This window comes from Neoarius graeffei, chromosome 27 (genome assembly GCF_027579695.1).
Source record: "Neoarius graeffei isolate fNeoGra1 chromosome 27, fNeoGra1.pri, whole genome shotgun sequence".
NCBI classification, from domain to species: Eukaryota; Metazoa; Chordata; class Actinopteri; order Siluriformes; family Ariidae; genus Neoarius; species Neoarius graeffei.
Window position 1 is genome coordinate 25,680,415 of NC_083595.1, and position 24,400 is coordinate 25,704,814.

Here is a 24,400-nt window from a genome sequence, read left to right on the forward strand (position 1 = left end):
TTTTATGACTGAGGACTACAGTTGACTTGCTAACTTTAGGACTGCAGTTGTCATGAGCAGTTTTGCACTCAAGCTTCTATCTAACTGACTTCACGTTAAAACTGTTAATGTTATCATGTTTTCTGTTGTCGCCCAAATGAGGATGGGTTCCCTTTTGAGACTGGTTCCTCTCGAGGTGTCTTCCTCATGTCATCAGAGGGAGTTTTTCCTTGCCACCATTGCCATAGGCTTGCTCATTGGGGATAGATTAGGGATAAAATTAGCTTATGTTTAAAGTCATTCAAATTCTGTAAAGCTGCTTTGCGACAATGTTGTTAAGTGCTATAGAAATAAACTTGACTTGACTCATAACTGTATGGCAATTAAGGCAATATATACGGACACAGGAGGCAATGTTGACCACTTTGATGCACAATTTCCAACACACCATTAATATTTTTAATGGTGTGTTCACCATTAAAAATATTAATGGTGTGTTGGAAACTTCAACTGTACAAGGACAGATAAGACATCCATCTGTAGTACAGTGTACTGTTTGATTCAATTAGCCCACAAAGTTAGATTTGTATATTTGCTGAATATGTGATGAAAAATAAGATATAAATCTACACTTTCTACATAGCGGTCTTGATGGATAAAATGGACAATGGTGACATCAGAGATGATTCAGATTACCAAAACAAGCTGAACATGGAAATCAAAGCTACAGTTCTACAAAAAGATGTGAGTATGTTGTTGGATAGTTGTGCAGTGGAGGGAGCTAGAATATGACCTTTCTACACAGTGGAATCTTAAATATTTTCTAATAACTTTTACTTATTTACCACACAGTTTACCCCCACTGCTGAGTTTTATGCTTCAGTATGTCCATTGTGCTGATAATAGCACTTCACAAAAGTGTCACAGTGACATTTAAAGTTTGTGTTGCAGCATTCTATTAAACATGTAGAAAAAGTAAATACCAATACAGTACAACTTATTTAGCCTGAATATAATAAACACCGGATATACTTGTATGCCTGTATGTTGTATGTGTGCATTCCATTACATTATCTTTTCTTGTATTTTAGGCTCTATTTTCTTTTGTTTGTTTGTTTGTTTGTTTGTTTACTGTATTTAGATAGGTCTAATAAGTGGGATCTGCTTGATTGTGGGAACAATGATTGGCTCGGGAATCTTCATCTCTCCCAAGGCTGTGCTGGAGGAAACAAGAGCAGTGGGACCATGCCTGTGTGTATGGGCAGCATGTGGTGTGCTGGCTACTCTTGGTTAGTAAATAGACATGGGCACAATCTACTCACCAAAGTTCTTAGCTCTCCTTGAATGTTCTTTTTGTCCTAGTTCCAAAAGCCTTTCTCCTCTCTTTTTTTTTTTTTTTAAACATGAGAGGTTGTACGGCTCTGGAGGGGTGACCCAATGGCAATTCTGGAGTTTAAACGAAAAGCATTTCCTGTCAGTATGGCAGAGGCATGCAGGTTCCACTTTCATTCCACTTAATGCATTTATTCTGTTTATGCATGAGAAGATCTTGCTAATACCAGTCATGAGGGGGGAAAAAACCCTAAAAATATTCTCTGTTGTGAGAAGGTTACTAAGTTAGTAAGTTATGAAGTAATAGCTTGTTTTTTTTTTTTTGCTACAATAGTTAAACAAATAATTGAAGAAGTTGCTTGATATTACTTATGTAATAATGTACCAATAATGCAAATCAATACAATTAATCTCCAAAGCTATTTTAACCTTGAAGTTGAGGGTCAAGGGTTTCATCTCTTGTGTACAGAGATAGAAAATTCTTAGAAATCGATCAGTATAGGGATGTAACTAAATACAAGTACATTATTCAGATGATACAGATCAGCCTTTCTCAACTGGGGTGCCGTCTGGCTTCGTTAGGGGTGCCGTCAAAAAATTATATTTTCTAACACTGAAATAAATAAAATGAATTAAAATTCCAAAAAACAATAGTTACGCTAATGCAGATCATTGCCACCTCATGCATCATCAAAATTTGTCTCACGGCCCCCTTTCCCATGTCACAACGTCACTGCCTGGGTCAGCGTATGGTCAGCGTGACTGCGTATATTTTATATGGGGGTGCCTTGAGAATTTGCGTACTTCTGAAGGGTGCCGTGACTGAAAAAAGGTTGAGAAACGCTGATACAGATAATGTGATCAAAAAAGATATAGTATGATCTGGGGGTGCACTATTAGCTTTATTTATTGAAGAAAATCTGCCAGAAAGGCTCACAGGTATGGGTAGATATCTGGTGGAGCAGTAGGTTTTTCTTGGGAACAAAAGAAATGTCAGATGTGAAGCTTGCAGGACAAAGAATAACCTTGTTCATTAAAATTAAAGTGTAGCATTGAATTTTCTCTGTTCTTCATTCATCCTTAGCAAGTGCTTTCATCCTTCGCAGTGGTTTCAATTCAGCTACTAGTTTATATTTTAGGAACCAACTACATTTGTTAGAAAATATTGTGGGCAGGTACAAACAAACAATTGCGTGAACCGGAATTTAAATTAAAAAAACAAAACAAAAAAACCCCAAAACGGTCTCACTCACATTTCAAGTTGAGATCAATTGTGAACTCAAGTGATGCTGAGGAACTGTAAACAAAGACCACACCACATGACACTGAATTGTATTTCTACTTCTAGGACCTTTTTCTAGTTTTTTTTTCTTTTCTTGTGTTTCCTGGTTAAAGAAAAGCTAACCTATTAGACTATGCCAACCTCAGGATTAAACCAAAATACAGAGAGATGTGGATACAGGAACAGACTGACACAGCAAAGTGATGTTTCAGTGAATCAAATTAGTCATGCAAGCAATGTGAATCACATCACAGTCAAACGCAGCAAAGCAACTAATTAAAGCACTAACTTCAGTAACACTTTACATTGTCACTTTTTTAAATTAATTGATTGTGCTGCTTATGCCATTGATGATCAATAATTATCTATTTATTAAGCATTAGTTAGCACTGTGTAATAGATTAAATATTTAGCAAAAAGCCATTAAGCAAATTTTAACTGATCATTTTATTTATGAATAAATAGTTTATATACCTCTAGCCCTGTGCTAATATTGTGTGTATTTTTCTTTTTTTTTTTTTCAAAAATGCTCATTAGTGGATGAAAATGTATTATAAGTGTACCCTGCCAAGATGCATTTATTTTTATTTGCCTGGATTTGTGTTTTGTTTTGAAAATCTGAATCTGTACATCTATTGGATGATAAGTTGACCAATGAGATGATTTGACCAGAACCTGGAGCAGTGTAAATGCACACAGGGAGAGAGAAGATTGAGGAGAGTGACTGAAGAGTGATGAAGTCCAGTCCAGTCTCGAGAGTAAAAAGATTTATAGTAATACGACTGTCTGTCTCTAGGCCATGGAGTAGAGTTTAAGTCAAGTCAAGTCAGTCAGAGTTATGAGTGCTTAGTCACTATAGCATGTAAAACAGTTGTCCACTGTATTAGTGTTTGGACTTTGCCAAACGTGTCCATCTGGGCATCAGGGAGTTTGCCGTTTGCTTGACTAAGGGTAATGGAAGAGCCCAAAAGGACAGACAATGTTTATGAATGTTTGCAAGGAGCCACGTTGCTGCTAGTATCCATGCAACACTGAACGAGGCTACATGAATGAACCCTGCTACCATTTCACTGAAACGAGGTAACTGGCATACAGTGTCTTACAAAAATATTCATCCTCCTTGGTGTTTGTCCTGTTTTGTCGCATTACAAGCTGGAATTAAAATTGATTTTGGGGGGGGTTGGCACCTTTTGATTTGCACAACATGCCTACCACTTTAAAGGTGCAATTGTAATTTTTTTTTTTTATTGTGACACAAACCATAATTAAGACGGTTGAGTATGGGCTCTACTTAGCCCATAATCTGGATGAGAACTGGGGGCCCCAATCACTCACTATATCTTCGGGCATCCTGTAGTACCTGAAGACATGGTTGAAAATGAGTTCAGCAGTTTTGAAGGCTGTGGGTAGTCCGGGCAAGGGAATGAGTTTCAGAGCTTGGGAAAAATGATCAATGACTACCATGATTACCGTATTGTTCTGTGATCTGGGTAGATAAGTAATGAAGTCAATTGCCAGATGGGACCATGGTATCTGGGGTATGAGCAGTGGCATGAGGTTACCTGCAGATGGAGCCTGAGGCACCTTGGCTTGGGCACAGGAGGAACAGGAAGAAAAACTGGTTGATGTCCGACATCGTGGTCTCCCACCAATACTTTGTCTTGATGAGTTGGTACATGCGTTGACTATTAGGGTGTCCAGTGGCAGGAGACAAGTGTGCTCAAGTGATGAGGTGACCCCTGTATTGTGGTGGGATGAATGTGAGACTGGGTAGACAAGTTTCAGGGGGGTTGTGAGGTTGGAATTGTGCCAGTTCCTTGTCAAGATCCCAGGAGAGAGCATTCACAAAGCACTTGGGTGGCAGGATAGGTATAGACTCTTGACTTAAGGTAGTGGAGACATGATTTCTGGGCAGTGTGTCAGCTTTCGTATTTTTGGAGCCAGGGTGGTACAAGATGGTGAATTGAAATTGTGTAAAGAAGAGAGCCCAATGTGCCTGATGTGGGTTTAATCGCTTAGCTGTCTTGAGGTATTCGAGATTCTTATGGTCCATGAGAATGATGGGTGCATGGCACCCTTGAGCCAGTGCCTCCACTCTTCCAGAGCCAGTTTAATCATGAGAAGTTCTGTTCCCTATGTCGTAGTTCTGCTCAGCTAGCATGAGTTTCTTCAAGAAGAATGCTATGGGGTACAGTTTAGGCTTCTCCCTGAAGCACTGGGACAAGACACCTCTGACTCCAATCTCAAATGCATCTACTTTGATGATGAAGGGCTTGGTAGGGTCTGGGTGCTTCAGGATGGGTGCAGTGGTGAAAGGACTTGAGCTGAAGAAGAAACACATCCTCTGCCCCTTGGTTCCATTGCAGATGCTTGGGCCCCTTTTTGAATAGAGCAGTGAGGGGAGTGGTGATAGTATTTAATCCTTTAATGAATCATCAGTAAAAGTTGGCAAACCCTAGGAAACATTGGAGTTCCTTGACAGAAGTGGGGGTTGGCCAGGTGGTGACTGTAGTAACCTTGTTTGAGTCTATACTAACCCTTCCGGCACTGATTATGGAGCCCAGGAATGAGATTTGGGAGACATGAAACTCAGACTTTTCAGCTTTCACATATAGGTGGTTCTCCAGGAACCTGGTGAGTACTAACCTGATGTGTTCTTGGTGACTAGCTTCATCTAGGGAGTAGATAAGAATGTCCTCAATATAAGCGATGTAGCATCCCGGAGCATGTCATTAATCAGGCACTGGAAAACGCTGGGTGTGCAGGAGAACCCATATGGCATGACGAGGTATTTGAAGTGTCCAAAGGTGATACTAAACACCATCTTCCACTCATCCCCCCCCTCTTGAACATGCACCAGGTTGTAGGCACTCCTGAGGTCTAGCTTGGTGAAAATACAAGCGTATCATAGTTGTTCCAAGGCAGAGTGTACTAGTGGTAGCGGATAAGGGCACTTCATGGTGATCTAGTTCAGTCCTTGATAATCTATGGGTCATTCCATGCCAAATCAACAAATATCTGACAAATTTATGCTCGACTATCTCAGATTTCAATGAAATTTAGAGGGCTCAGAGATGCTATTAAAAGAAGTTAATCCCCAAAATTTGAGTTTCCTATCTCTAACAGTTTCAGAGATACAGGCATTTGAATTTTTCGTTTTTTTTACATTTTGCTCAAAACATACATATTTCAAAGTGTAATATAATCTTTATTATGCAAGATAGAAACCTAAAGTTTTGCACAGAGAGACTCAATGTCTTGTACTACAAGCTGCAACTTAGAATTTCAATGGTCACTGTATATTAGATGGTGATTTTAACAAGGAAATTAAAAAGACAAATTTGCTTTTTTTTTGCATTTTTAATTCATTCTGGAAGCTTGCCTGTGGCAGTAATGCTTAAACTAAGAATGTTATTCAAATCTACACAGAAATATCTACCACTTTCAGTTTTACCAAGTCTCCACTATTCCTAGTTTGTCTGTAATAGGGTTTTGAAATTCACCGATTTCTAAAACATGCCATTTTCAGTAGCATGGATTCCAATGTGGGATAGCAGTTAGGAACTTGTAAATTTTTTTCAGTAATCTCCTAGACCCATATTTTATATTTCCAAGTTTTTGTTCTGTCTCTCAAGTATTTCTGAGCTACAGGTGTTTAAAAAATCCATTTTTTCCAAATTTCGAATTTTTGATATTTCCATTTTATTGATGATTAAGGACTGATAAATACAACTAAATGATTTGTATAGATAAGGAAACATTGTACTTGTGTTCATGTCACAGAAATATGGTTTTAAAAATATTATCATTTTGAAATAAGCTAAATAATATATGAACATTTCACATTTTTCAATATATATATATATATATATATATATATATATATATATATATATATATATATATATATATATAACTAAAGAAGTCAGTCATTTTTCATATAAATCACTTAACTTACAATTTCTGTTGTATGTTAGTTTATGGCAGTCAGAATCTTTCTTTAGTCCAATTCCTATAGAACAGGGAGGAAGTTCAGCCATTTCTAGATGTCTAAGAACAAACTCATTTATACTGAACTCAAATTGAAAGCAACTACAATTAAATTCCCTAGTCAACTATTCAAAATATCCAATCCTTGCAAAGAAACACATTCAGTTAATAACTGGTAAATTTTCTCAGTGCTCTGTATTACAATGTATTTAATATAATCCAAGCAATATGTTATCTGAACAAGTATGCAGTTTACAGACTCTAAAACTATAAGATATGAGCCACCTGTTCTGGTATCAAAGGTCACCTATTGTGCTGTTGATATTGATAAGGCTGGCTGTTGACTGGTACACAATAGCTGGTCATTGATTGCTAATGTTACACAGTCTTAGATTAAAATCAATTTACAAATAATTAATACTGAGCATTAATTGAAATTTTATTTAAAATTGAGGAAGAAACATGTCTCCTAACCTACTTGAGCCTTGTTGAAGCATTTATTAACCCTCAAATATCAGTTATATGAAAATATATAAAAAATTTGAATTTGGTGAAAATGGATTTTTTAAACCCCTGTAGTTTAAAAATACTTGAGAGACACAGAACAAAAACTTGGAAATATAAAATATGGGTCTTGGGGATTATTGAAAAAAATTTACAAGTTCCTAACTGCTATCCCACATTGGATTTCTTGCTACTGAAAATGGCATGTTTTAGAAATCGGCGAATTTCAAAACCCTATTACAGACAAACTAGGAATAGTGGAGACTTGGTAAAACTGAAATTGGTAGATATTTCTGTGTAGATTTGAATAACATTCTTAGTTTAAGCATTACTGCCACAGGCAAGATTCCAGAATGAGTTAAAAATGCAAATTTGTCTTTTTAATTTCCTTGTTAAAATCACCATCTAATATACAATGACCATTGAAATTCTAAGTTGAAGCTTGTAGTACAAGACATTGAGTCTCTCTGTGCAAAACTTTAGGTTTCTATCTTGCATAATAAAGATTATATTGCACTTTGAAATATGTATGTTTTGAGCAAAAAACAAAACAATCGAAAAATTCAAATGCCTGTATCTCTGAAACTATTGGTGATAGGAAGCTCAAGTTTTGGGGATTAACTTATTTTAATAGTATCTCTGAGCCCTCCAAATTTCATTGAAATCTGAGATGATCGAGCATAACCTCTTGTTGATTTGGCATGGAATGACCCCTATACAAGGTCTCCTTTTTTCTATGAAAAAGAAGCCTGTGAGTGCTGGATACATGGAAGGACAGATATACCCTTGTTGTACTGCTTCTTGGATATACTCCTCCAGAGCAAATTGCTCAGTGATTGAGAGTGGGTAGATGCAACAGTGTGGAGGGGTAGTGCCTGGAAGGAGGCCGATGGCACAGTCATTGGGTCTGTGAGGAGGTAGTTCACTGACTTTTACTGAATACCTCCTTGAGTTTGTAGTAGCAGACTGGAACAAGTTTGGTGCCTCCAGATGAGGGACTCTCCATAGAGGTGGAAGCCAGGGTGAGTTGGGGCCATTGCAGGCAGTACTGATGGCAGGATTGGGACTATCATAGAATTTCCCTATCCTGCCAGGAAATGAGAGGATCATGAAGCTGTAACTAGAGGAACCCCAGAACAATGGCTTGATTGGAAGTATGGGTGATATACAGAGAAATGTGTTCCTTGAGCAGGGCCCCAACCTGAATCTCCAGCGGTGCAGTGTGCATGGTGACCAGCCCCTTTCTGATGGGTCCATCATCAATTGCTTTGAGACTTACTGGTTGCTAGAGCTCTTCTTTCTCTTCTGTTGTTGAGCCTTTGAACGACCTTCAATGAAGTTGCCCTCTGCCCCAGAGTCTATTAGGGCTGAAAGAACATGGGAAGACTCCAAGACATTTAACAAGACATTGAGCTTAAAGAATTGCTGAGTAGAAGGAGTTTTGTGACTCACCAGGGTGGTGGAGCTATTTTCCTTCCCAAGGTTATCACGTTTCCTGGTGTTTGATGGTTGGATGGGACATTGGACCAGCAGATCAGGCTCACCACAGTAGAAACAGTTCTTCATGACATCTCCTCTCTCTCTCTGAATGGGGCATGCAAGTGTTGGAGCTCTCCATGGGCATGAGAGACTTTGCAGACTGGATATGGACAGGAACCTGCTGCAATGAGGGCCAATTACGGAGGAGATTGGTCAATTTAATAGCCAGATCGATAAGAAGGTCTAAGGTATGCTGTTCATCATGGCATGCTAGCTCAGTGAATATGAAAGGGTTCAGACCTTGATCGAAAGTGGCCTTCAGAGCTGGGTCATTCCATCCACTACGAGCCCCCAGTGTACGGAATTCTAGGGCATATTTGGCCACTCTCCTCTCTTCTTACCATATAGTCAGCAACTTTTTCTCCTACTTTGACCCCCTCAGGCTGATCATCTTCTTCCAGTACTAGACGCTGTCAATCTTGACCTTGTCTGATGGTCGGAAACTCTCTTGAAAAGTTCAATGAAGTGTTCATAGGAAGTTGAGTTTTCCTCTGTGGTCCCATACCATGGAAGCCCACTGCAAGGCCCTGCCAGTAAGCAAATTCAGAAACTGGGCAATTTTCTGCTGATCAAAAGTCCTCATTTGAGCTGTGAAATACAATGAACACTGCAGAAGGAAACCCTTGCACTCGGATACATCTCTAGAGAACTTATCTGGTCGAGGAACAATTGTAGAGGAGTTCCCAGCAGGCGCTGGATGTGTCAGGAGGGCCTGGAAAACAGCAGCAGTGAGCTGAGATGTGGATGTTCAAATAACTCAATATTTGCTGGTGTTCTCTGAACAGTCGTCCTTGCACTGAAAGAGCAGTTTGCTTCACCTCTTCTGCTGTGTCCATAGCGGTGAAGTATCCTGTCAGCAGGTGCAGGCACTTATAGATGCAGTTGCAGGGGAGGGTGGGTGCATTGCAAACTAGCAGAGAAATCCAAATTGTGAGACAAGAAGCAGTCAGGTTCAGGCAAAGGGTTGTTTGATTAAAGAACAGAATGTCAGAGGAATATAACTAGCTGAGAGTTCAAATGTAAATAAAAGAAGGGTCAACGTAACTAAAGTCAGCACAAGTAACAAATGGCTTGGTATGATCAGGTACAAGGACACAGAACAATACTTCACACTGAGGGTTTGTGATTGTGGTCCTTAAATAGTGTGAACTGACTGATTGTGATGTGGAACAGGTGTGGAGACAATCAGAATTCGGTAGAGGAAGGGCGCTGTGGTGCTTGGGAATTGTACTCTGTGGTGGCCATGTTTGAAGGCTGCCACAAACTCAGATTACTAGTGTTATTAGTGACAGTGCTAGCCTTTGCAAACCCAACCAAGCCCTATGTGTTGTACACTGATGCCAGCCTTAAGGGGTTAGGGGCTATTTTAAATCAGGTACATCCAGAGGGCCTCAGGCCTGTCGCATTTGCCAGCAGAGGTTTGAATGCTGCAGAAGTACCATATCCACCAGCTTGAGTTTTTGGCAGTCAAGTGGGCAGTGGTGGATAAGTTTCATGCTCACCGAGGTGTTTACAACAGGGAAACTTAATGCGACAGGACATACTGTAGGTGGCTTGCTGCCCTGGACACTTATGATTTTGAGGTCAAATACCACCCTGGAAAAGTCAATCTTGACACTGATTTACTTTCTTGAAACTGGACTGAACAAGACATTGAACCATGGAGAAACATTTCATAAAGTGATGTGAAAGCAATTTGTGGTTGTGTGCATGTGCAGGATTTGTGTGACAGTGACATACGTGTTGCAGATTAACTAGGTGTTCCAGGAGAGGCCATTCCTGAACTGTACTCTAGCAATGTAACTTGGGTTTTCAGTGAAGAAGAATAATTTATTTGGAGGTAAAGAACTGATTGAATGAGGAAAGGAAGAAAATGAACCTAATTTGGGATTTGATAGTTTTATGTTGTGTTTTCTTTTCTTTTATATTTTGAGAAACAGATATTTATACATAATACAGGGGAATACAAAAACTAGCAGATGTTGAAACTGATATATAATACACAGTAGTGCTTGAAAGTTTGTGAACCCTTTAGAATTTTCTATATTTCTGCATAAATATGACCTAAAACATCATCAGATTTTCACACAAGTCCTAAAAGTAGATAGAGAACCCAATTAAAGAAATGAGAAAAAAATATTATACTTGGTCATTTATTTATTGAGGAAAATGATCCAATATTGCATATCTGTGAGTGGCAAAAGTATGTGAACCTCTAGGATTAGCAGTTAACCCTTTGATGCAAAACATGGGTCAAAAGTGACCTGGCTGAGTTTTTATCTTCTATATCTTTGCAATAAATTAATTCCATCATTCAGTATTCAAGGTATTCCTCAATTAACTTGTTTTTGATCATCATACATCCTTATTTTATTTTTTTTTCCTTTCTTACTTATTGAATAAAAACCCTTTTTGTATCACTACCTTTCTAATGCACAACATGGGTCAAAAACGACCTGCATTCATTTTCCAGGTTATTTCATGTATGGCTGAGTGTTTCTATGATATACTTTTGAAATAAATTCATTTTGTCATTTACTTTTCCAAATATGCAGTAAATATATTGTTTAGCACAAATCATCATTTTTATTTTTCCTTTCTTAAGTTATGAACAAGCACAGCTTTTGTCATTCTACATTAAGTTTACACACATGGGTCAGAAACGACCCGCATGCATTTACTATGGCGTTTGGTGGGAACTGTGAATTGTGCTTGTGTCAGACATTTCACAGCTCAGCACAGTGCCCTTTGCCCATCTAATACATGTAAGTAATGTTTTTCAATTGTTCTAATATTACCTTAGAAAAAAATTGATTATGTTTAGGTTACCTTGAGAGTGAGTAGATTACTTGTCAGAAAGTTACAAGTAATTACTATTACTACCTAGCTGTTGACACATTCTACTTTAGTTAGCTAATTTTATTGTAGTTGGCTTAGCTAACTACATAGTTAATAAATAAATAACTGGCTCCATTCACTGCTAAAGTAATTACTTGAAACAAATTATTACAGTATTAAGACATTTAATTTTAAATCACACTTGGATGACCCATGTGTAGTAATATAAAAAGTATTTTTGTTCATAAAGTAGGAAAGAAATTAAATTAAATTAAAGATTTGTGGTAATTAAAAACAAGATATTTAAAGAATACTTGGAATATTCGATCATAAAATAAATTGATTTCAAAAGATAGGGCAAAGAAAAACTCAGTCAGCATGAAATAACCTGGAAAATGAATGCAGGTCATTTTTGACCCATGTTGTGCATTAAAAGGGGTGTGCATATGTTTTGCATCAAAGGGTTAATTTGAAGGTAAAATTAGAGTCAGGTGTGTTCAATCAATGGGATGACAATCAGGTGTGAGTGGGCACCCTGTTTTGTTTTAAAGAACAGGGATCTATCAAAGTCTGATTTTCAACATGTTTGTGGAAGTGTATCATGGCACAAACAAAGGGGATTTCTGAAGACCTCAGAAAAAGTGTTGTTGATGCTCATCAGGCTGGAAAAGGTTACAAAACCATCTCTAAAGAGCTTGGACTCCACCAATCCACAGACAGATTGGGTACTGTAACGGTTCATTAGGGGTGGGTGGAGCACAGAGGACGGCAGGACAGAGATCAGGTTTGCAAACGGCTTTATTGACACACTTCAGTGAACAATACGGTATTGGCTGGCTAGACACACACACACAGCCAGCGTCTAGTCCGGAGATGAGCTCCTCTGCTCTCGCTCTCCCTCCTTAAGTAGGGCGCGGTCACTGGGAAGACACACAAACACAGGTTAATTGCCGTCAGGTGTAGTGATTCTGCCACTTACCTTCCCTGACTCCGCCCTCCTGTCACAGACCGGCGCTTGACCACGCCCCCGCTGCCACATACCCCCACCGCCCGACTCTGGCCGGGTGGCCGTCCGGCCTGCAGCCGACTCCCCCCCCCCCCCCCCCCCCCGATGGGAGAGGAAGTCCGCCATGACCATCTGCTCCCCCGGCCTGTGGACCACCTTAAAATTGAAGGGTTGGAGTGCCAGATACCAACGGGTGATCCGCGCGTTGGCATCCTTCATGCGGTGGAGCCACTGGAGGGGCGTGTGGTCTGAACAGAGGGTGAAAGGGTGCTCCAGCAGGTAGTAGCAGAGGGCAAGGCCACTACCACTTGATCGCCAGACACTCCTTCTCGATAGTGCTGTAGCGCCCCTCATGCACTGACAGCTTCCTGCTAATGTACAGGATGGGGCGGTCCTCCTCCTCCACCTCCTGGGACAAAACCACCCCCAGCCCTCTGTCCGACGCATCAGTCTGCAACATAAAAGGGAGAGAAAAGTCAGGGGAGTGTAATAGTGGCCCCCCAAACAGTGCAGCCTTTACCTCAGAGAAAGCCCGCTGGCACTGCTCCGTCCACTGGACCGGATCTGGTGCCTCCTTTTTAGTGAGATCAGTAAGCGGGCTGGTGACGTCTGAATAATTAGGTATAAACCTACGATAGTAGCCAGCCAGCCCCAGGAACTGTCTCACCCCCTTTTTGGTCTTGGGCCTCGGGCAGGTCGCAATTGCTGCTGTCTTGTTAATTTGGGGACACACCTGCCCATTGCCCAAGTGGAAGCTCAGATACCATACTTCCACCCGCCCAATCGCACACTTCTTTGGGTTGGCTGTGAAACCCGCTCGCCTCAGAGACTTAAGGACGGCCCTCAGGTGTTGTAAGTGCCGCTGCCAGTCATTACTATAAATGATGATATCGTCGAGGTATGCGGCCGCATAGGTGGCGTGGGGGTGGAGGACCCTGTCCATCAGCCGCTGAAACATAGCAGGCACCCCAAACAGCCCAAACAGAAGTGTGACGAATTGGTGCAAGCCGAACGGTGTGGAAAAGGCCGTTTTTTCCCGGGATAATGGAGTCAAGGGGATCTGCCAATAACCCTTTGTTAAATCCAGCGTCGAGTAAAAACGAGCCGTGCCTAGTCGATCGAGCAACTCATCAATACGAGGCATTAGGTATGCATCAAATTTAGAAACTGCGTTGACTTTTCTATAGTCCACACAGAACCGGACCGACCCGTCGGCCTTGGGTACCAAGACCACCGGGCTGCTCCAGTCACTGTGGGACTCCTTGGCGATGCCCATTTCGAGCATGGCCTCGAGTTCTTCCCGAACCACTTTTTTTCTTGTGCTCGGGTAACCTGTAAGGGCGGCTATGCACTACCACCCCCGGGGGCGTCTCAATGTGGTGCTCTATGAGGTTGGTGCGGCCGGGCAGGGGCAAGAACACATCCGAAAACTCGGTCTGCAACTGGGCAACCTCCGCGAGTTGGGTCGGGGAGAGGTGGTCTCCACAGGGGACCAGAGAGGTACGCGATGCCAATGTTCCCTTTTGCACCTCTGGCCCCAGCTCCGCCTTCTCCGGAACCACTGACACCAACGCCACGGGGACCTCCTCGTTCCAGAGTTTGAGTAGGTTGAGGTGATAAATCTGTAGCACCCCACCCCTATCCATTCGCCTCACCTCATATTCAACGTCCCCGACTCGCCATGTGACCTCAAAGGGTCCTTGCCACTTGGCGACTAATTTGGAGCTCGATGTGGGCAACAGTACGAGTACTTTCTCTCCTGGTGCGAACTCCCTAAGGTGCGTACCCTTGTCGTACAGGCGGGCTTGCCGTTCTTGGGCCTGCCGCAAATTCTCCTGAGTTAGGTGCGTGAGCGTGTGGAGTTTTGCGCGCAGGTCAATAACGTATTGGATTTCGTTTTTACTTGGTGAAGGTCCCTCCTCCCAATTTTCCCGCAGCACGTCTAGGATGCCACGCGGCTTACGCCCGTATAACAATTTGAACGGGGAGAACCCCGTGGAGGCTTGGGGGACCTCTCGCACTGCAAAGAGCAAGGGTTCGAGCCATCTATCCCAATTACGTGCGTCCTCACACGAATTTTTTAATTATGTTCTTGAGGGTGCGGTTGAACCGTTCAACTAAACCGTCCGTTTGTGGGTGATACACGCTGGTGTGGATCGGCTTAATACCCAATAACCCATACAGTTCGTTCAGTGTACGTGACATAAACGAGGTGCCTTGGTCAGTCAGAATCTCTTTCGGGATTCCAACTCGGGAGATAACGCGAAAGAGTGCCTCCGCAATACTGCGTGCTGAGATATTGCGAAGAGGCACTGCTTCCGGGTATCGCGTTGCATAGTCCACTAGAACTAATATAAAGCGGTACCCTCATGTTGACTGATCTAATGGCCTGACGAGATCCATCCCAATTCTTTCGAACGGGGTCTCGATTAACGATAGAGGGTGCAAAGGCGCTTTTGGAATGGCCGCTGGATTTACTAACTGGCATTCACGGCACGCCGTACACCACCTACGGACATCGCCGCGAATCCCCGACCAATAGAACTGGGCCATTATTCGGGCTAGTGTTTTATCCTGCCCTAGGTGTCCAGCCATGGGATTAAAGTGAGCCGCCTGGAATACCAATTCCCGGCGGCTCTTCGGAATTAAAAGCTGCGTGATTCGCTCTTTAGTTTGAGTGTCCTGCATCACTCGGTATAACCTATCCTTCATAATCGCGAAGTAAGGGAAGGACGGGGTGGCGTTCGGCGGGCGCGTTTGACCATCGATTACTCTCACTTGGTCAAACGCATGCCGCAGAGTCTCGTCTCGTGACTGTTCTAATGGGAAATCTGCGAGGGATTCCCCAATAGAGAGAGGAGGTGCCTGGGGCTCCTCACTCTGACACAGAGATGACATAGACGGCTCTGTGACAGCTGCTCCCGCCAAAGCGACACCGGGACCTCCCCCTGTTAAATGGCAGGACCCACTCTTCACTAAATGTGTCATTAAATCCCGAAATCCCGGCCAATCAGTCCCCAAAATTAAATAGTGGGTAAGGAGAGGATTAACCGCCGCCTTCACTATGGCTTTTATCCCTCTAAAAAAAATGTGAACCGACACCAAAGGGTAGCGGCGAACATCCCCATGCACACACAACACCTTCACCCCCTGTGCTCCCCCAATGCCTCGTTTTGAACCAGGCTTTGGCGAATTGAGGTCTGATTACAACTAGAATCCACCAACGCCTGATATGTAGCCCCTTGGATACTCACCGGTATGCGATATGCTCCAGCCCGATCGAGGGCGGCCTCTGGCGCATCAGGGATCCGTACCACCGCGCCCACTTCCATTGCCGTGCACTGCTGTTGAAGATGGCCCGGCTCCCCGCAGCGCCAGCAAACCGGCCCAGGCTTTCCCTCTGCACCGGTGTTCTGGGGCTCACTCACCTGAGGTGGGGGAAAGACAGACACAGAAGGGAGAAACGGGAGGGCACCGCAGGTGCGGCGGGCCGGCTGGGGTGGCACCGGCCCCCGTCTCCGCGGTGGGGGAATGGGGCGAGGACGGGACACAGTAGGAGGGGGAGAAAGAGAGAGAGAAGAGGAGAGAAGAGAAGACGCCGTCTGCTGTCCTGCCTCTGGAACAGCCGCCAAATGATCCTCCGTCAGCTCGACTGCCTGATCTAGCGACGCCGGTCGGTGGCACTGGACCCACTCCGCGGTTCCTGCTGGTAGGCGAGCGATGAATTGTTCCAGCACCACCTGGTCGATGATCCCCTCGGCGTCACGGTTGTCGGCCCACAACCACCGCCAGCAGGCGTCCCGGAGCTGCTGGCCAAACGCGAACGGCCAGCCGACTTCCTCCAAGCGCAAAGCGCGGAAGCGCTGGCGCTGTTGCTCTGGCATGCGCCCCACGCGCTGGAGGACGGCCCGGCGGAGGTCCGCATAGGCCGATCGGCGGGGAGCTGTAGCGCGGCCAGCTGCACCTCTCCCATTAGGAGGGGGAGAAGGCACGCCGCTCCATTGGCCACCCCGAGGCTTCTGTGACTTGTTCGAATAACGTGATGAAAGCCTCGGGGTCATCCTGCAGACCCATCTTGGTAACGGTGAGGGGAGACGGGCCCGCGGCCGGAGCGCTGGTGGACCCCGCTGATGTGAGGAGGTGCCGGAACGCCTCGCGGTCTTCCTGCTGGGCCAGCACCAGGGCTTCGAAGCATCACTCCTGGTCCTTCCGGAGGGTGACGAGCACCTGATGCTGGCTTTGCTGGGCCGTGGCGAGGGCGTGCACCAGGTCGGCAAACGGGGAGGACTCCATGGGGCTTATCTGCTGGTGCTCCACTCTGATTCCCGGGTTTCGGCACCACTGTAACGGTTCACTAGGGGTGGGTGGAGCACAGAGGATGGCAGGACAGAGATCAGGTTTGCAAATGGCTTTATTGACACACTTTTCAGTGAACAATACGGTATTGGCTGGCTAGACACACACACAGCCAGTGTCTCGTCCGGAGATGAGCTCCTCTGCTCTCGCTCTCCCTCCTTAAGTAGGGCGCGGTCACTGGCAAGACACACAAACACAGGTTAATTGCCATCAGGTGTAGTGATTCTGCCATTTACCTTCCCTGACTCCGCTCTCCTGTCACAGACCGGCGCTTGACCACGCCCCCGCTGCCACAGGTACAAATGGAGGAAATTCAAGACCATTGTTACCCTCCCCAGGAGTGGTTGACCAACAAAGATCACTCCAAGAGCAAGGCGTGTAAAAGTTGGCAAGGTCACAAAGGACCCCAGGGTAACTTCTAAGCAACTGAAGGCCTCTCTCACATTGGCTAATGTTCATGAGTCCACCATCAGGAGAACACTGAACAACAATGGTGTGCATGGCAGGGTTGCAAGGAGGAAGCCACTGCTCTCCAAAAAGAACATTGCTGCTTCTCTGCAGTTTGCTAAAGATCATGTGGACAAGCCAGAAGGCTATTGGGAAAATGTTTTGTGTACAGATGAAACCAAAATAGAACTTTTTGGTTTAAATGCGAAGCGTTATGTTTGGAGAAAGGAAAGCACTGTATTCCAGCATAAGAACCTTATCCCATCTGTGAAACATGGTGGTGGTGGTGGTGGTGGTAGTATCATGGTTTGGGCCTGTTTTGCTGCATCTGGGCCAGAACGGCTTGCCATCATTGGTGGAGCAATGAATTCTGAATTATACCAGCAAATTCTAAAGGAAAATGTCAGGACATCTGTCCATGAACTGAATCTCAAGAGAAGGTGGGTCGTGCAGCAAGACAACGACCCTAAGCACACAAGTTGTTCTACCAAAGAACTGTTATAGAAGAATAAAGTTAATGTTTTGGAATGGCCAAGTCAAAGTCCTGACCTTAATCCAATCAAAATGTTGTGGAATGACCTGAAGCGAGCAGTTCATGTGAGGAAACCCACCAACATCCCAGAGTTGAAGCTGTTCTGTACGGAGGAATGGGCTAAAATTCCTCCAAACCAGTGTGCAGGACTGATCAACAGTTAGTGGAAACATTTAGTTGCAGTTATTGCTGCACAAGGGGGTCACACCAGATACTGAAAATAAAGGTTTACATACTTTTGCCACTCACAGATATGTAATATTGGATCATTTTCCTCAATAAATAAATGACCAAGGATATTTTTGTCTCATTTGTTTAACTGGGTTCTCTTTATCTACTCTTAGGTCTTTTGTGAAAATCTGATGATGGTTTAGGTCAGTGGTCCCCAAACTACGGCCCGCGGGCCGGATACGGCCCGCCTCCACGTTTTGCCCGGCCCCCTGAACAATACTAGAGATGCATTATGATTTTTTTTTTCAGTCTGGCCACATGATCACGACTTGTACATGCATAGAACGTAACATTCTATTCCACCCTTCTGCAGTCTGTGCCATATCTGAAACCCCTCCCTCAAAAAAAAAAAAAAATCCTGGACACACCACTGTCAAATAACACAGAATAATGGCGAAAAGATTAGGTAAGAGAAAAATAGATTCAGAATGCAGGGTATTTAACCTGCAGTGGACAAACGATTATTTTTTTGTTCAATGCAAAGAAAAGGCTGTTTGTCTCATCTGTCAAGAGACAGTGGCTGTATTCAAAGAATACAATCTGCGCCGACACTATGAATCCTGTCACAAAGTATGATAGCTTGCAAGGCCAAATGCGAGCAGACAAACTCTCAAAGCTAAAAAGTATACTGTTAGCTCAGCAGAATACATTTGTACGTCAAGCTCAGCTGAACCAGTCGTCTGTTCGAGCGAGCTTTCGGGTTGCTCAACTGATAGCTAGCAGCGGTAAACCTTTCACTGATGGAGAATTTGTTAAGAAATGTTTGAATGCTGTCGCGGAGGAGGTGTGTCCCGAGAAGAAAGATGTCTTTAATGCCGTGAGTCTGTCGGCGACTACAATCACAAGACGCATTGAAGAACTTGGGGGTAATGTATATGCCCAGCTGCAGCAGAAGACAAAAGAATATAACTTTTTTTCATTAGCACTGGATGAGAGCACGGATGTGCAGGACACAGCGCAGCTGCTAATTTTTATTCGTGGAGTTGGCGCAAACTTTGAAATGTGCGAGGATCTGGAAGCCCTCCAAAGTCTCAAAGGGACTACGACGGGGGAGGATATTTTTGGCAAAGTATGCCAAACCATGGAAGACTTGAACCTGGACTGGTCAAAGCTTGTTAGCATCACGACTGACGGAGCTCCTAGTATAGTGGGCTCGTCTCGGGGTCTGATCGGGCTCGTGAACCGGGAGATGGAAGAACGGGGTCTTACCGCCCCGCTACAAGTCCACTGCCTAATTCACCAGCAAGCACTGTGCTGCAAAGTGTTGAAGTGGGATTCTGTCATGAAGGTTGTGGCGTCATGCATAAACTTCATCAGGGCAAAGGGACTTAAACACAGGCAGTTCCAACAATTCCTGTCTGAACTGGAGTCTGCGCATGGCGATGTGCTTTACTACACAGAGGTCAGATGGTTGAGCCGCGGCAGAGTTTTGAGGCGTTTTTACGAGCTGCTACCTGAGATAAACGCATTTCTTCATTCAAAAGACAAAACGGTCCCCGAGCTGATCGACCCAGAATGGAAATGGCACCTAGCATTTTTAACAGACGTTACAGAAATACTGAACAGCCTTAACTTGCAGCTACAAGGCCAAGGGAAACTAATCTGCGACATGTATTCCCGCATAAAAGCAATTGAGGTGAAACTAGCGCTGCTTTTGGATCAAGTGAAAAACAACAACTTCATCCATCTTCCTGCTACCCAAAACCTCTTTGCAGAGAACCCAGCGGTCCCGTTCCCAGCTGAAAAGTGTGTGGAAGCACTGGAAATGCTGAAGGTGGAGTTCGGTGTGCGATTCCGTTAACTACATGTTAATGCAAAAGATATCCGCCTTTTCCAGAACCCCTTTGTTTCCGACATTGATGAAGCCCAGCCTTCTTATCAGTTTGAGTTGGCCGAGTTACAGAACTGTGACGCCCTGAAAGATGCATTCAAGCCCAACAGTCTCATTGACTTCTATGCCGCCCTCCCAAACAACACATACCCAAACATTAAAAAACACGCAATGAAGATGTCCACAGTTTTTGGCAGCACGTATATCTGTGAGCAAACCTTTTCACGCATGAACCACCTGAAAACTCTGATGAGATCAAGACTGACAGATGAACATCTCCATCAGTGTTTGAGACTTGCTGTGACTAAAATGGAACCTGACATTGAACTTCTCACCAGCCAGATGCAGGCCCACAGTTCACACTGATGAACATATATAGGTAAGCTTACTTTTCTGACTTGAACGAGCCATTCTGAGTACAAAGAAGTATAATCATAATGAAATCTACTGAGATAAAATCTGTTTTACAACCATACTGGTAGTGAAATGTATTGTGTTGGTAGGTGTTGGTATCAGTTCGGTTTCATAGCCTGCTTGCTTTCTGGTTTTCAGAGTGAAGTTGATGAGAGAGAGCTGCAAACAGTTGTGTCTACAAGAAAGTTAATGTTCCATGGTCTTTTTTTCTGTGAAAAACTTGAAAAGGGTTGTTAGGTTTATATAAGTATTATTCTTATAAGTATTATTATTAAAATGGTGACAAAATTAAGAGTTAACTTAAGGTTCAGTTAAAAATGACCTGTCTCGGCTGGACATTGTTTGGGAACATTTTGTTTATGAAATGTGTATTTTGAACAGAGAAGTGTCTGAAGGACCCACCAAGGTCTGTTTTAGTGTCAGATCGACCCACACACACACTAATGTTGGATGTAATGGTAGCCTTATTGCTGAACAAAGAGTTAAGACTCTTATATTATATATTATAGTATATATTATAGTATATATTACTTATAGTATATTTTAGAGCTTTTTAAGATCCTTTATTATTTTGGACTATTGCATATACTATGGCAGTGATTTTAAACTGTTCCTGTGTAGCCTGACCTTCGTCCAGTGGCAAAGAACACTTCTTTGTTAGACCAAACATAGTCTTTGTTTAAAACATTGTCGTAAAAACATCTCACGCTCTTTGACGTACGTAAATGAAATTGCTGAATTGCTGAAATATTATTTTGCTTATGATTGAAGGTTTCATTCACACACACATACATATGGAATTAAGATGTGATTTGCCGACCTAGCACATAGACACAGATATCAAAATGATGTCACTCACTCACACCCTCCCATACACACACACACACACACACACACACACCCCTCTCTGAGGTCACATACAAACACACACACATTTGACAGACACAATAGCCGTTTGGAGAGATTATGATTTGTTATAAAAGGTGTTTGTAATCTTTCATCTTTGACGAAGTGACTGTGCGAATAAACTGGCATGTGAACAACTCAGGTGTTCCCTTGTCTGTTTCTCTCATTCTATCATTCATCCCGGATCCGAGGGTGGCTCATGAAGGAATCGGGGTCTCTTTCTGGGTGAACCCCAACAAGGGTTATTTGGTTATTATTTATTTCATAAATAGTGTTATTTATTTCATTAATAATGTTATTATTTATTTTCTGATTATTTTTCCTGTCAAGATCCCAGAAAGGGTTAATTTTTGGTTATGTGTGGCTTTCTGGAAAACAATAAATGTTTACGTTTAGACACCTCTGCGATCGTCACACTTTTTGTTACAAACTGGCCCTGGCCCGCCGTCAGAGAAGGAAAAAGTTATTTGGCCCTCACAGGAAAAAGTTTGGGGACCCCTGGTTTAGGTCATATTTATGCAGATTATTTATATTATTATATATATACTACCGTTCAAAAGTTTGGGGTCACTTTGAAATTTCCTTATTTTTGAAAGAAAAGCACAGTTCTTTTCAATGAAGATCACTTTAAACTAATCAGAAATACACTCTATACATTGCTAATGTGGTAAATGACTATTCTAGCTAAATTCTACTAAATGTCTGGTTTTTGGTGCAATATCTACATTGGTGTATAGAGGCCCATTTCCAGCAACTATCACTCCAGTGTTCTAATGGTACAATGTGTTTGCTCATTGCCTCAGAAGGCTAATGGATGATTAGAAAACCCTTGTACAATCATGTTAGCACAGCTAAAAACAGTTTAGCTCTTTAGAGAAGCTATAAAACTGACCTTCCTTTGAGCAGATTGAGTTTCTGGAGCATCACATTTGTGGGGTCGATTAAATGCTCAAAATGGCCAGAAAAATGTCTTGACTATATTTTCTATTCATTATGGTACATACATACATACATACAGTGCCTTGAAAAAGTATTCATACCCCTTGAACTTTTTCACATTTTTCCACCTTACAACCACAAACTTAAAAGTTTTTTATTGAGATTTTATGTGCTAGACCAACACAGAGTAGCACATAATTGTGAAGTGAAATGAAAATGATAAATGGTCTTCAAAATTTTAAACAAATAAAAATCTGAAAAATGTGATGTGCATTAGTATTCAGCCCCCCTGCATCAATACTGTGTAGAGCCACCTTTTGCTGCAATTACAGCTGCAAGTCTTTTGTGGTATGTCTCTACCAGCTTTGCACATCTAGACACTGAAATTTTTGCCCATTCTTCTTTGCAAAATAGCTCAAGCTCAGCCAGATTGGATGGAGAGCGTCTGTGAACAGCAATTTTCAAGTCTTGCCACAGATGCTCAATGGGATTTAGGTCTGGACTTTGACTGGGCCATTCTAACACATGAATATTCTTTGAATATTCTTAAACCATTCCATTGTAGCTCTGGCTGTATGTTTAGGGTCATTGTCTTGCTGGAAGGTGAATCTCCTTCCCAGTCTCAAGTCTTTTGCAGCCTCCAACAGGTTTTCTTCCAGAATTGCCCTGTATTTAGCTCCATCCATCTTCCCATCAACTCTGACCAGCTTCCCTGTCCCTGCTGAAGAAAAGCATCCCCATAGCATGATGCTGCCACCACCATGTTTCACAGTGGGGATGGTGTGTGCAGGGTGATGAGCAGTGTTAGTTTGCTGCCACACATAGCACTTTGCATTTAGGCTAAAAAGTTCAACTTTGGTCTCATCTGACCAAAGCACCTTCTTCCACATGTTTGCTGTGTCCCCTACAGTGGTGCTTGAAAGTTTGTGAACCCTTTAGAATTTTCTATATTTCTGCATAAATATGACCTGAAATATCATCAGATTTTTACACAAGTCCTAAAAGTAGATAAAGAGAACCCAGTTAAACAAATGAGACAAAATATTATACTTGGTCATTTATTTATTGAGGAAAATGATCCAATATTACATATCTGTGAGTGGCAAAAGTATGTGAACCTTTGCTTTCGGTATCTGGTGTGACCCCCTTGTGCAGCAATAACTGCAACTAAACATTTCCGGTAACTGTTGATCAGTCCTGCACACTGGCTTGGAGGAATTTTAGCCCATTCCTCCGTACAGAACAGCTTCAACTCTGGGATATTGGTGGGCTTCCTCACATGAACTGCTCGCTTCAGGTCCTTCCACAACATTTCGATTGGATTAAGGTCAGGACTTTGACTTGGCCATTCCAAAACATTAACTTTATTCTTCTTTAACCATTCTTTGGTAGAATGACTTGTGTGCTTAGGGTCGTTGTCTTGCTGCATGACCCACCTTCTCTTGAGATTCAGTTCATGGACAGAAGTCTAGACATTTTCCTGTAGAATGCACTGGTATAATTCAGAATTCATTGATCCATCAATGATGGCGATCCATCAATGATGGCAAGCCATCCTGGCCCAGATGCAGCAAAACAGACCCAAACCATGATACCACCACCACCATGTTTAACAGATAGGATAAGGTTCTTATGCTGGAATGCAGTGTTTTCCTTTCTCCAAACATAACGCTTCTCATTTAAACCAAAAAGTTCTATTATGGTCTCATCCGCCCACAAAACATTTTTCCAATAACCTTCTGGCTTGTCCACGTGATCTGTAGCAAACTGCAGATGAGCAGCAATGTTCTTTTTGGAGAGCAGTGGCTTTCTCCTTGCAACCCTGCCATGCACACCATTGTTGTTCAGTGTTCTCCTGATGGTGGACTCATGAACATTAACATTAGCCAATGTGAGAGAGGCCTTCAGTTGCTTAGAAGTTACCCTGGGGTCCTTTGTGACCTCGCCGACTATTACATGCCTTGCTCTTGGAGTGATCTTTGTTGGTCGACCACTCCTGGGGAGGATAACAATGGTCTTGAATTTCCTCCATTTGTACACAATCTGTCTGACTGTGGATTGGTGGAGTCCAAACTCTTTAGAGATGATTTTGTAAACTTTTCCAGCCTGAGGAGCATCAACAACGCTTTTTCTGAGGTCCTCAGAAATCTCCTTTGTTCGTGCCATGATACACTTCCACAAATGCGTGTTGTGAAGATCAGACTTTGATAGATCCATGTTCTTTAAATAAAACAGGGTGCCCACTCACACCTGACTGTCAACCCATTAATTGAA

The 24,400-nt window shown here is 43.0% G+C and overlaps 1 protein-coding gene across 1 annotated transcript in view; it reads left to right on the top strand.

The window, feature by feature from the left end:
• The first annotated feature begins 630 nt into the window (after positions 1-630).
• The window catches only part of slc7a9 (solute carrier family 7 member 9), an 82,511-nt gene continuing 58,741 nt past the window's right edge, over positions 631-24,400 (top strand). Inside the window, exons 1-2 of the mRNA XM_060911274.1 lie at positions 631-723; positions 1,121-1,268. Coding sequence (XP_060767257.1) covers positions 631-723; positions 1,121-1,268 — 241 coding nt within the window. The remainder of the gene's footprint in view (positions 724-1,120; positions 1,269-24,400) is intronic.